This window comes from Cornus florida, unplaced genomic scaffold (genome assembly GCF_030987335.1).
Source record: "Cornus florida cultivar Cherokee Brave unplaced genomic scaffold, ASM3098733v1 CherokeeBrave_3.0.0_Hap2_Chr07, whole genome shotgun sequence".
NCBI classification, from domain to species: domain Eukaryota; kingdom Viridiplantae; phylum Streptophyta; class Magnoliopsida; order Cornales; family Cornaceae; genus Cornus; species Cornus florida.
In genome coordinates this window covers 14,731,514-14,745,188 of record NW_026775577.1, presented here as the reverse complement: position 1 = coordinate 14,745,188, position 13,675 = coordinate 14,731,514, and the positions used below count along the sequence as shown (strand labels likewise).

At 35.3% G+C, this 13,675-nt stretch overlaps 1 protein-coding gene across 1 annotated transcript in view; it reads left to right on the top strand.

Moving 5' to 3' along the window:
* The first annotated feature begins 1,342 nt into the window (after nucleotides 1-1,342).
* The window catches only part of LOC132316293 (uncharacterized), a 56,460-nt gene continuing 44,127 nt past the window's right edge, over nucleotides 1,343-13,675 (top strand). The window contains exon 1 of the mRNA XM_059814799.1: nucleotides 1,343-1,417. Within this exon, the coding sequence (XP_059670782.1) occupies nucleotides 1,343-1,417 (75 nt within the window). The remainder of the gene's footprint in view (nucleotides 1,418-13,675) is intronic.

Genomic DNA, 13,675 nt, shown 5'->3' with positions numbered 1-13,675 from the left:
TGCATAGATTCATGTTCCCTATCTGTTTTGTTTATCCTATTTGACATACATGATTCTACGAACTGTGCTTTAATTCTTTATATCGGCACTGACTTCCTTTGCAAGTTTCGCTTTGTAGGCTATGGCTAGGGTCAAGACTGTAACTCGCGGACACTATCATCGCAGGGGCAAGCCGAGTTTAGATGATGAGGCCAGTCCATCTCATGCCCAGGAGCCCACTCCACCTCAATTTCTCTTATCTGACAGCAGATTACACTCTGACGCTGAGGCTATGCACATACCATCTCCACCACCGCTAGCTCAGCCAGCCCAGGATTTAGACCGACCATTATACAGATACTCATGCCTTTCAGTGGCCTATGAGTCGGTCTTTGACACAGACTTCTTTTCCCGATCGATGCTTACCCGGTCAGTATATGATGATATCTTCAGACGGGGCATCTCAGTCATACTAGCCCCTTTCTCATACCGAGTGTACCTGAGGTTGGTCTGGATGTTCTTCCAGAACCTCTGGCCTGCCCCAAGTAACCTGGCAGAGCTGCAGACCACCATTGATGGCTACTCGATCCGCATCACTGTGGACACATTGTCTAGATCTTGCCAGTGTCCATACGTCTGCCCTCTAGAGCTACAGGACACATATCCCATTCTCTACAGGCCCACATATGCAGACATGGCTATTTTACTCACAGGTCACTATGCCGGTGGCTAGACCTATGCCACCTGGACCTATCTTCCAGATGACCTGTGGTTTTTCGACTCTGTCCTGTTCCGTAACATCTTCATGGCCGGCCATAAGACACAGAGGCGCAGTGGTTATTTGACAGCTCTGTATGCATTCTATACAATGCATTAGCTATCTATCCCAGCGCTCATCTGGAGCGTCATGATGAAGCTGTATGTCGACCACATCAGAAAGGCCAAGCCCAAAAGGGCTAAGTATCTTCCATTTGGCCACCTCATCACCCAAATTCTACGAGACCAGCGCTATTCCTTCCAGCCACGGGAGCAGACTGAGTCTGGGGCCTAGTCTTTCAAGAAAAAGGATTAGGACAAGAGCTACAAAAGCCTGAGGGACTATGCTGTTGAGGCAACTGAGGAGATAGAGGCAGAGGAGCAGATGGCAACAGCCGCAGGCCCGATAGCGGATGATATACTAGTTGACCCGGCTGCCGTACACATGGACATCGATTTGGAGCAGCTTGCAGAGGACTCAGAGCAGCACTCTCCAGTTGGGTCATCCGTTCACGATGAGGAGTAGGCTCAGGATCATGATTCTACCGATCCAGCCACACCTGAGGCTCCTGTTCACATACCCGACTTCGGAGAGCGACTTCAGACTATGGAGGACGTCGTGGTATCTATCCGCGCAGAGACTGTCTCCATTAGAGCGGACATTGCTTCCCTCCGCACGAATGTCATGACCGCATTCAGAGATCTATCTAAAGACATCCACGGAGCACGACCTACCCGTCCTACTTCTTCTTCATGATTTTCATATTTTCTTACTCCTCTTATATACCTGTGATAGTTGCATATTTTTGATACTGTTATATTATTTTTGCAGTCGTGTCTGTCGGCTTTGATATTGGATGTACTGTACTTTATTTTTGGTTTATATATGCTTTCTTTATGGATGTCCTATTTTCATATTCTTATATCTATCTGTTTGACTCCATCAGGTGCATCCCAGTGTGATACCCCTCGGATCCTAGACCCAGGCCCAAACCTAAGGGATATCAGACAATTAATATAGAATCGACCACAGAATACAAAATGAATTTAATAAATAAAAGTTTAAAAGCTAAAAAGAATACTAAAACATGATCCTTGAAATTAAATACTTAAAATCCCAAATAATAAGGTTATAATAATCCAACTTAAAAACCTCCAAGGGTACAACTCGGGAATCCATCCAGTGGACCCCTAATAAGAAAACTAAACTGAAATAAAACTAGAAGAAATCCATAATTAAATCATGGAGAGAGATCCTACATCGTCGGAAGAACGAGTAACCTTCTCTGCTCAGCACGAACAAGCTCAAGCCTAGAACTGACGTACACCTGAAAAATAGGAATGGGTCAGGCCCACGAACAAGTTCTATCCTACTACAATCCAAGCAGAGACTCGATACGCATATACATTCTATCTAACTCAACAATAACTAAATAGTCCATAGATATATATATATTAACACTACAGGACTTTCACTAAACTACAGACCCGTCTCAACCTGACTAGTAGGTACCATGCAAAGCGCACCTAAGGTAGGCATGACTACCTAGACCTAGCAGGGTACACATCAAACCATCGTAGCCAGTTAGCATCCCAATGCATATACGCTCCCTAATCGTCGACTCTGAAACTCAAGCTCATGTCACGGTACCATAATAATATATTTAGAATCCGTTCATAACCATCCACATGAAATCTAACAAGTCGTTCAGCGTATTCAACTGCACAGACTTATAAATAAGGAGGATTTTATTTAATAACCTGTACCATTATTCCAAGATAGGTAGGACTTAGCAATTTAAGCTAATCCAAACCTAGTATGTCACCATCCCATTTCGGTGCATACAATCCAATCCATCCAACAGTTGATAGAATACATAATCAATGCACATAGCAACTGAACCATAAGAAGCATAAAAAGAAATATAGACTAACATGCTTACTCCAGTAACTGATAAATCTAAAATCATAAGAGATATCAATTAATTCCATGATGAACATAAAATAAACAGATAAGCTATCATGTTCATCCCATATCTCTGTTACAAATTATCCTACCCTGAGCATGCAAATAATTTTATCTCCTCATCCATATATCCATGACAAGTATAATAAAACTATATTAATTATCATGCTCGTCCACTATTAATAACATCAAATAAAACAAATTTCCATTCCCAGAGAATGATTAAATAAAGGTTCAGTTATTTAAAATTTCTCTGCACTGAAGTAAAATAATTTCTGTCGAAACTAACCACTATTCAAGCTATAAACACCTACTGGTTTATTATTCATTAATCCATTTGTAATACCCCTAGTTTTAAAAAGGATAAAATTGGAATTTAATTATTTTTATTTCATTTTTATGTGACTAGTTGCTTGGGTGTTTAATTGTTTTCTTTTATTATTTGATTTAATTGTGTAATTTAATTGGTTATTTGATTTAATTGAATTGGTTTATTTGGTAAGTTGATTTAAATGATGTAGTTTTAATTCTTTGATTTACTATTTTAATTTAATTATTTGTTTTCATTTCTTTATTTAAGATTAGGGTTTTATTGGGACGTCATCTAAGTATCTGTTATATATGTATATGATTAGGATTTTATCGGCTGACTCTAGTTTGATTAGGGTTTCTGTCTTAGCTCTAGTTTAATTAGGGTTTTCTAAGTGCCTATATATATACGTGTATGAGTTTTTACTGAGGGTTGGGAGAACTTTATTTACGGCACAGTGGAAATAAAACAGAACAAAGAGAGAGTTGAGAGAACAGAGGAAATCATAAGAGCTACCAAGGAGAAGAATAGAGAGGATCAAGGGAGGGTTGTGGTGGATTAAGTCAAACCCATAGGAGGCTTGAAGGAAGCTAGCAGTTGCCGGAAACTTAGATACGACGCTGAGATTTCATTACTGAAATCACAGGCAAGTTCTTCTCTTCCTCTTTCCCTTTGGCTTGTGTTCTGTGCACCTAGATAATCTCTAGGGTTTAATTAAATTTTTTTTTTAAATCAGAACTTACATGCTTGCTATATAATATATTGATGATCTTTACGTGTTAAATTTGATTATGGTATAATGCGTGCAAGCTTGTTTCAAGCCTTGATCAGTTTTCTGTTTTAAGCATGTTATGTTGTTAAGCAATTTTAGTCTATGTAATTGCCTTTAACCTCTGTAAATAAATCATGGGGATGTTACTATGATGATATAAGATCTTTAGGTTCATGGGTAAAGAGGAACAGAGGAGTTAGAATGGAATGGACGTTGCAAGTTAGCTTAAGTTTCGTACTGTAAATATACTAGTTTAATGGCTAAATCTAACCTCTATAATTGGTCCCAGTTATTGTAAACAACCTTGGGGATGCTTCTAGACTCAATTAAGACTCCTAAGATTAGTTTTAGAACCCAGCAGAGTGGTAGGAATTGATCAGAGAGGGAGCAGACGGACTGAACGGAGCAGAATGGGGACGAAGGCTCTCAAAGGAGGTGAGAGCCGGCTCCATAGAAGTGGGAGCCGGCTCCCACAACAAGTAGAGCCGGCTCTAAGGAGTCCTAGAGCCGGCTCTAGGCTGGAAAAGAGCCTGCTCCAAAATCTGGAGCAGGCTCCCTTTTCATTTTATGATTTGTTTTAATTTTTTTTAAAATTTTCTACGTTGGTGCTTACTATTGGAGCATGGGTTTTAAATCTGTTGGGTCTAGGGTTCCACAGAGAGTTTAGAAGGCTAAATTTGGGTGTTATTAGGACCTTAAATTGATTAGGGTTTAATTATAAATTGTCGGGATAAACAGTGTAAAAATTAAGACACTCCCTATGTTGTTAACAAATGGAAGATAAATTAATTGTTGAATTAAATTTCAGCAATTTGATGGAATATAATGTGTTTATAAAACTTGTTTTAGAATGCATTCAAGTGCATGATAAGGTCATTTAATTATTAATTTTGATCTATGCATGCTTAGGAGGTTAGTTGCTGAATTATTAAATCGTTTCCTGCAACTATATGGTTAATGCTTGGATTTAAATTGCTGAAATATTAAACAATCTTCTGAAATTGTTTTAGCAATTTATTGGATAATAATAGGATTATTTAACCTATTCTCATGCATGATGGAGTCCCTGACATATTAAATTTGGTCTATGCATGCTCTGGATGTTAGTTGTTGATTTATTAAATCGTCTCCTGCAACTATATGGTTAAATGTTTGGATTTAAATTGCTGAAGCTTTAAATATTTTTCTGCAATTATTTAGATGGTGGTTTTTGGGTCTGTAAATTATTGAACTGTTATATATGTTGTAATTTACATGGATATGGAGAATTGTATGTACCGGTATGGGACGGTGACATACTAGGGACGGTTTAGCTCAAAACGCATAAACCTAACCTAATGGATTAATGGAATGGATTGAAAGATATCGAATCCTAATTGTGACTAAGTCAGATCAGCTGTAACCAAGTTGGATGACTTCCTGGATTAACGAATGGTAGTTAAGTTATATCAACTGAATAAGTTGAGTGACTAACTAGTTAGTTTATTGTATGTCAGTTTAATCAATAGTTGAACTGCATACCCTGGATTTGGACGGACTTTATATATATGTTTATGGTACCACGAGTTGAGCTTGAGTCTCAGACTCGTTGGTTAGGGTGCGTATATGCAGTGGATGTGTAGCTGGCTATAGTAGGTTGAGGTGTACCCTGTTAGGTCTAGGTACTCATGCCCACCTTTGGGTGCGTTTTCGCATGTTGCCTTCTATACAGGTTGAGACCCCTACTGAAGTCCAGTGAATGTCCCTTAGTGTGGATATATATATACATATGGACTAGATAGCTATTGTTGAGATATCTAGGGTGTATTTGCGTATCGAGTCATTGTTTGGATTGTAGTTAGAGAAGAATTTGCATGTGGGCCTGACCCACTCTTATTTTTACAGGTGTTTGTTAGTTCCAAACTTGGAGCTGGATCGTGCTGAGCAGATATAGTTATTCACTCCACCGATGACCAGGGTTTTATTTCATATTTTAGACTTGGGTTTCGTTTCCAATCTTTTGAGTTCAGTGAGATATATTAGGGGTCCACTAGATGGATTCCCGAGTTGTAGTAAAAATTGAGAAGTAGGATGTATCAGAATCATTCTTTGTTAATTAAAATTTATTCTGAGGTTTTTTGGATTATTATTCTAGTTTCTTTTCAGGAATTTATGTATTCTTGTTTTCTTATTTGTATTCTGTGTTCGATTATTGCTAATTGATTTGATATCCTCGGGTTATCGGGCGTGGGCCTGGCCAATCCGCATCCGAAAATTCGGGGGTATCACACCATTCTCTAAAGTGTTAACAAGACTTAGAACACCTCTAAACACCTAAATATAGCTTCTTCCAGAATCTGAAAATCCTAAAATCCAAGCACCGAAGCCCAAACAGTTGCCCAAAAACCCAGAAAACTAAAGACTTAAAGAGAGCCTGCTCCAAACCAGTTGGAGCCACCTCCAACCAAGATGGAGCCGGCTCCAAACCACTTGGAGCCACCTTCAAAGCACTTTGAGCCGGCTCCATGATTCCATGGAGTCGCCTCCTTCCTCCTCTCTTCCTCTCTGTTTCTTCTCTTCAACTACGTCTTCACCGGTGACGTTTAGTTTGATCAGTCCTCAACTCTAATGATTTTATTGCATAAAACTAAGTTCCAATGTCCCAGATATTGTAAAAACAATTAATCCTAGATCCACTCTAATTAGAACAGAGTTCTAAAAGAAAGAATTAAAATAAACAAAAAAACGAAACATATAAACATATACCGTTACAAACGAACCTAAACATGCAAACCAGATTAATACCTTCCAGTGTTACAAGCTGATTTAACTCTATTTATAACAATTCACATACATTATACATCCAGTTCTGTGAATTAGTTTATGGGTTAAACACGAAAGATCATAAAGCAAGCAGTATAACTCATGGCTACGTTTAGTTTTAAAACAACAGAGACATGCAAACCAGTTTACTTTTAATCCTTTTACATTCTTGAAGTTGCGTTAGAATGCAAAGAACACAAGACTAAGGACTAGAGTTAGGATTAGAACTTGCCTTACACCGACGTCGTTCTAATTTCTCCGGCGAACTATGTATTTTCTCCTCTGGTTTCTCTCTGCCTCTACAACCGTAAACAAGGTTCTAACACCCTAGACAGATTATTACTCGTATATTTATAGGCCATTAATCTTAGGTTCCATTAAACCTTAACCTGATTTACTCGGCCCATAGAACAATCTAGGTTATAAACTATGTCGGCTATGAACAGTGTGCTATATGTATGCAACTAACCATACAGTTACGTTATGGCAGAATAAATAATGAAATTGAATTAAATAAATTCAAGTAAAACAATTAAATAATTAACTTAAACAATTAATTCAAATAAAGCAAATAATCATAATTGAGTCAAATAATTTAAGCAATTAAACAATTAACCATTAAAAATTACAATTAAAAAATAAATGAAATTCCAGGACTATCCTTTGTAAAATTAGGGGTATTACACCTAGTGACATCAGTGAGAGAGAGAGTACTTCCCAATTTTCAGGACCACCCTTTTACCTCTCTCTATTTTTCAGTTACTATCCTATTTACACTTGCATATCCATTGTGTACTGTGATTATCCCTTTTTGTTATCTGATGAGTTTTATCTAAGTGCCAAATTTTAGGACCATAGTTAATCCCAAGTTTGGGGGGGGGGGGGGTGTAATACCCCGATAATTTTAAAAGATTTATTAATTAGGATTAATTATTTTATTTTATTTTTCAATGATTTATTTTATTTTATTGAGTGCTAGATTAATTATCTTATTTTAATTAAGTTATATTTCGTGATTATGTATGATGATTGATTGTTTGTGTGGTTGATTATTGATTGAATTATTGGTGTGTTGATTTTATTGGTATTATATGACTTAGTTGTAAATTCTTATTTGTTTTTGTGCTTCATGTAATTAGTTATTTTAATTTCTGTATTTAATTAATTATCTTATTTATTTAAATTAATTGGATTGGGCTTAAGGAAAGTTGGACCAAAAGATGTGGTCTTGGGCTTGTATGAAACCTTATTGGGTTAATTAATGAAGGTCCGTGGTTATTTAATTATTTAAATGATCACTTTTGTATCAATTATATATATATATATATATATATATATAATTATATATATATATAATTAATTAATAATTGTTATGGAAAGATATATATATAGATATATATTTATTGATATTTATAAGTATATATGATTTAATTAACTAATGAGTTAATTATGGAAGGAATATATATATATATATATATATATATATATATATATATGTTTATAGATATAAATTATTTAAAGATTATTATTTTAATTCATAATACTAGTTGGAATAGGATTTGGAATTTAAGGTGTATAAAAATACACATAAGGCTTTAGGGTTAAAGGTTTTACACGTTAGAAAAATAAAACAGACAGAGAGAGAGGAAGAAGAAGGGCTGACAAGGAGGAGGTCGGATCTGAAAAGGAGGACGTCGGAATTGGAAGAGATAATTAAAGCTTAAAGCGTCGGTTTCGTTTCGAAACCTTCAGGCGAGTTTTCTCTAACTTTCCTCTTAGAACTCATAAGGATTTCACCTTGAGTATCAAGGCTTTAATTAAATTTATTTGTTTAAAAATTATGGTTAGATCGGAATAATTAAAAAGTATAAACTATTATATTTGATTTTTAGATTATTGGATTTTAATTGATATATATATAGGTGTTATGTATATTTTAAAATCAATCTATAGGTGGATTTGTGACCCAAGAGAGTTAATTATGGTTTCTTTATTTTCTAGAATTGTTCTGTAATTTTCTGGATTTTTTCTGATATTTTTAGGAATTTATTAGGATTTATTTTCCTATTATTTGTTAGGAAAATAATTATATATATATATATATATATACTAGGTAACTGGCGCATGTGGAGCGGCGGCACAATAAAGAATTGATCCAGTGCGGCGCGGTGTAGGATAATAGGGTGTATACGCCAATTAGGGCCATTAGATTAATTAAACTTATGTGAATTGATATGGTGCATCGCGGCGCATAAAACTTTGGTGCGCATGTGTATCTGGACCATAGAAGTGGTCTGGTCAACTATGGGATTATTTGGTGTATTGCAGACCATGAGAAGATGGTGCACTCGCTGATCTGGACCTTAGATCTATTATAGTTAATAGAAAATAATCTAGTGTGAGCGTGTTCATTTGCGCACTCATTTATGACCATTGGATGCGGCATAAAGGAAGTGATGGATTCAGTGTGGTGAGCTCACGGTAGCTGAAAGAGCTTAGCCAATACCAGCACACAAGGAGGCTTGAATCCAGCGCGTGCAAGTGCATAGTAAGCACGTGGGCGCGCGTGGGAAACTATGTTGGCCTAATTCGACACTAGAAATTAAAACGGTCATAACTTAGTCATTTTAAATCGAAATTAGGTCATTCTTGAGCTCAAATTCAAGGATTTTTCGTCTTCTTTCCAATGGTACCAATTTCATTATCAGATTCCCATCCTACTAGGAGATATTTATGTTTTAGTGAGAAAGTGTCGGAAAACTATTTAAACCAATATGGAGTATTTAAAGGAAACTATTTCTGACATAGTTAGTTGCACTAATTTGTGTAAATATAATAAATTAATAGTTTGTTATGGAAGGAAGTGTGTGTATATATATATATATATATATATATATATATATATATATATATATATATAATTATTTATATATGTGTATATATAGTTTAATTTGTCTATGAGTTGTATGGAAGGATGAATATATATATACACATATATAAATAATTTTATATATATATATATATATATATATATATATATATATATATATATATGTATGTATGTATGTATGTATGTATATTGATTTTAAATAATCAAGGATTATTAAAGAAGGTGTTAAACACATATATACATTAAATAACATATGTGTAGGTATATATATATATATAAATCATTTAAGATGATTAATATTATCATTCTTATTTGGCATATCTTAATAGGCTGGTTGTTAAATTAATGATATGCGTATAATATGCATGTGATGGCTATGTATGATTTAGCGTATTGTTAATTTTAAAGTTAATTCATGGTTAAAGTGTGGGCATGGATGAATTGTCAAATGATTAAATATATTACCTAAATATTTGTATGAATAGAATATATATATGGAAAGCATGGATGAATTGCTAATTAAATGTATGAATAAATATACCTGTGGAGGCATGGTTGAATTGCCAATGTATAAATATACATACACGGAGGCATGGTTGAATTGCCAATGTATAAATAAATATACTTATGGAGGCATGGTTGAATTGCCAATATATAAATAAAAATATTTACAATGGCATGGTTGATTTGCCAAAGCATAATTACGTTGTTATGTATTAGATGATTAAAATATCATCTATGGTTGTTGTATGTATGGATTGGATTAGGGTTAGATATTCTTAAATGAGAATAGTTTAGTACTTACTGGTTAGTGTATTATTTTACATTAATAAAATAATATTGGGGAAGACGTGGATGATTTGTCAAAACTTGGATTTTTGATATGTGATTTAAACAATTAAAATCATTATCGGGTTGGGATTAAATAGAGTATTTCTTTTATTATAATTTGTTGTTTAAATGATTAAACAACTGACTAGGATGGGATTAAGGTCAAAGGAGTTTTTATAAAATGAAATGGTAGATTGGTCTAGGTATGAATATTATTTTAATAATTATTTAATAGGTATGGAAATTTAATAAACCTATTAATGGATGTGATTAGTATAGTATATATAATTATATATAGACATGTATATCGTGCTTTATTAAAGTTAAAACTTTATTAGGTTTGGTTTTGATCAGAGATGATCTGCTTATTGGTTTTCAGAGGCCTGGTAGAGTGAACTTGCTCGTAGGGTTTAACCCACGATTTATTTTTCAGGTTATTAGAGGTTCCAGTCTCGAGGTTGAGGATCCGCAGCTGGGAGACTGTCATTCGTCTATTCATCTTGTGTACTTTTAAATAGTATTGGATTATTGGATAATGTTTTAAGGGGTCCTTGAGTTATGGGATTTCCGAATTGTAATTGTTGGAGAATCATTAAGTAATATTTATTTATTAGTTTTCTTCAGCGGTTTATTTATTCTTTATTATTCATCTTTGTATCCTGTGCTTGTTAAATACTTAAATTGTTTTGATATCCCTTGATTTTGTGCGCGGACTTGATCAATCCGTGTTCCAAAATTAGGGGGTATCACAGGGGGGGCTATGCCACCCACTTTGGATACTTCTGTCCCAGCAATTCCTTGCCTTAATTGCACTGGTATACTATTTCCTTTTGTTCTCCTTTGCACATTGAGGACACTGTGTCATTTAAGTTTAGGGGTAATGGTGTTTTGCAGTGTTTGTTTTTAAATTCAAAATTTTGAGTATAACTTGTGTATTTGTGAATTTTCCATCTTTAGATCCATGTTAGCTATGATTTTGATCTTTTGAGGACTATATTACTTAAAATTTAAAATTTACTTGACTTGAGAGTCCAATACTCCTTGTATGCCTTGTGGATGCCATTTAGGAGTAAATTTTTCGAAAAATTGATATCATGCTTGCACTTGTGGTCCACATCATCCTGATTTTGTGATTGTTTTGAGATTCACTCTAGTATTCTACACTAGCACAGGCGCACACTAGCATTCATTTGTGGGGTACATGCTTTGTTGATTATTGAATTGGTTATATCCCAATTGAGCTAGAAGTGCATTGAAAGTTTTCATTCTTGATAAAGGTGGATAAAAAACCATTTTCATTAAATAGCCGAAAGGTGGAGGGCCCAAACTCTAGGTTAATAATTTTATTAAAAAAAAAAAAGAAAAAAAAAAAGAAAAGAAGAAGAAGTTGCAAAAGCAGTCAAAAAAGTGAGGACTTCTCCCAAAAGGTGAAAAGTGGGAAATGATTAGATGGCAGTTGTTTTGATTTATAGCTTAGTTGATTTGAGCTTGTAAGTCCGTAGGGGTGTTTTAACACCAGGTGCCCTAAAGCCATCTGGTTTGGGAGTCATTGACCTAACGCTCGATCTCATAGATCGCTAGAAAGCTTAATAGATCAACACATTGCACTATGCTTCCATCTTTGATCCTTAAAAAAAAAAAAAAAAAAAAAATCGAGTGAAAAGAATAAGCGCACCTAGATCAATAAAGCTTTAATAAAAGGTCCACTCTTTGTCTTGATGATCGGTACTAGATTTGTATGCTAGTTTGAGGATAAGGATGTGATTAATTCTTTAGTTACCTAAGATAGCAACATATTTGATGCCGGTCCGCTCAAAAAGGATTCTAGAGTTGTTTTGATTTACATGATCATTTTCTTGATGTATGGAAGACCATACTTGCTTGTTTGGTGTTGAAATTTTGGGAGATTGCTTAAAAATATTTGAAAAATTGCATACTTGAGGTAGTTTTCTCCCGATGCTTGTTTGCAATATTGGTACCTCTTTTGAAAGAATGAGCTTAATGTTTGTGGGTATCATTTCTGGAAACCCGCACGAGAACTCATCCACTAGGGGTAACCTAAGGGTTTAAAAGGCTTGTTGCATATGCTAAATGCAATCGTGTTCCCTACGGAAGTGGCGTTATCCATTTATTGCTTTCTAGTTCATAGTTAATGTAACGACCCGGTCATTTGCCTTCCTTTCCTTTTTTCCTGAAATTTTACAAATGAATTTTTTTTCGTTTAATTTTCTTTTCTGAGCTCTGTTTCATGTCGCTTAGTGTCATCTCGAGTGCTCGGAATTGGTTCCTGAGACTCTTTTCTGTGGATTGACAACTTCCTTTGAGGACCTAGTTATTTTCACATTTTTCGTTTTTCGACACTATGCGCTATTTCATCATTTTCCCTATTCTGTCTTATCTCCGTTTGTCAGTTTTTGGCACAACCTCACTTCTCATGCTCGGAGTTGGTTTTTGACTTCACGTGCCTTCATCTTAAGTGGTTTCCACGAAATACGTATCTTTACTTTTGCAAGAAAGTACTCTGGTTGCTCCCGGTGTCCATTGGGGTATGGCTGCAAAGTTCTTTGAAATTATTTTCTTTTCTTGGGGTATTTTTCATAAATATTTTTTGAAGATATTTTATTTCAGGGGTTTTTAAGAAAATATTTTTGGAAGATATTTTCATTCTGGGCCATAAGTGTAGTTTTCACTTTTTGGAGGGGCCATTGTGCAATTAATGAAAGTTATTGCAAAATATCTTGTTTTGAGCCTGGATCCTCGTACGGGATTCATTTTCACATTTCGTCGAGTTGTGTACTCTTGAAATTTCCTCCTGGTCGATGTTTTCCAGTTTCAACGTTTCTGGCCCTAGTTTTCGCCAAACTTGTTTTGGGCATAATTTTTTGCTCAGGACTCAGTTTTTGATGCCGTTTCTTCCGTTGTTCATATTTTATCATTTTGAATCTTTTTCATTCATAAAGTTTTGTCATTTGAGCGCGTCTGCTCAAATTTTACTTTTTCAGACCCGGCGGGGCCCGTTTGGGGCACTTTTTGAGATTTCTATAAAAGAGGGGTGAGAAATTTCATTTTTCATCTTCTCCCCTCTTCATGCACGACCTGGAGCTCCCATGGCAGCCCAAGGGGTGCTACCATCTTTTCTCTCCTCTTTTGGTTCACTTTTCCTTGATGGAAAGTCTTCGGCCTTAACGTTTGTTGTTCCCTTGGCCGTGCTCTACCTTTCCCCCTTATTAGAATTCAGTTTTGACCATTTCTTGAGTTTGGTTTTGAGGTCAAGATATGATTTTGATGGGGCTTTCGTGGGGGTTATGTTCACGGCGTTGTCCCTGACAAAACTTAGTAGTTTCGTCGGATTCGGAGCCGTTCCATTTT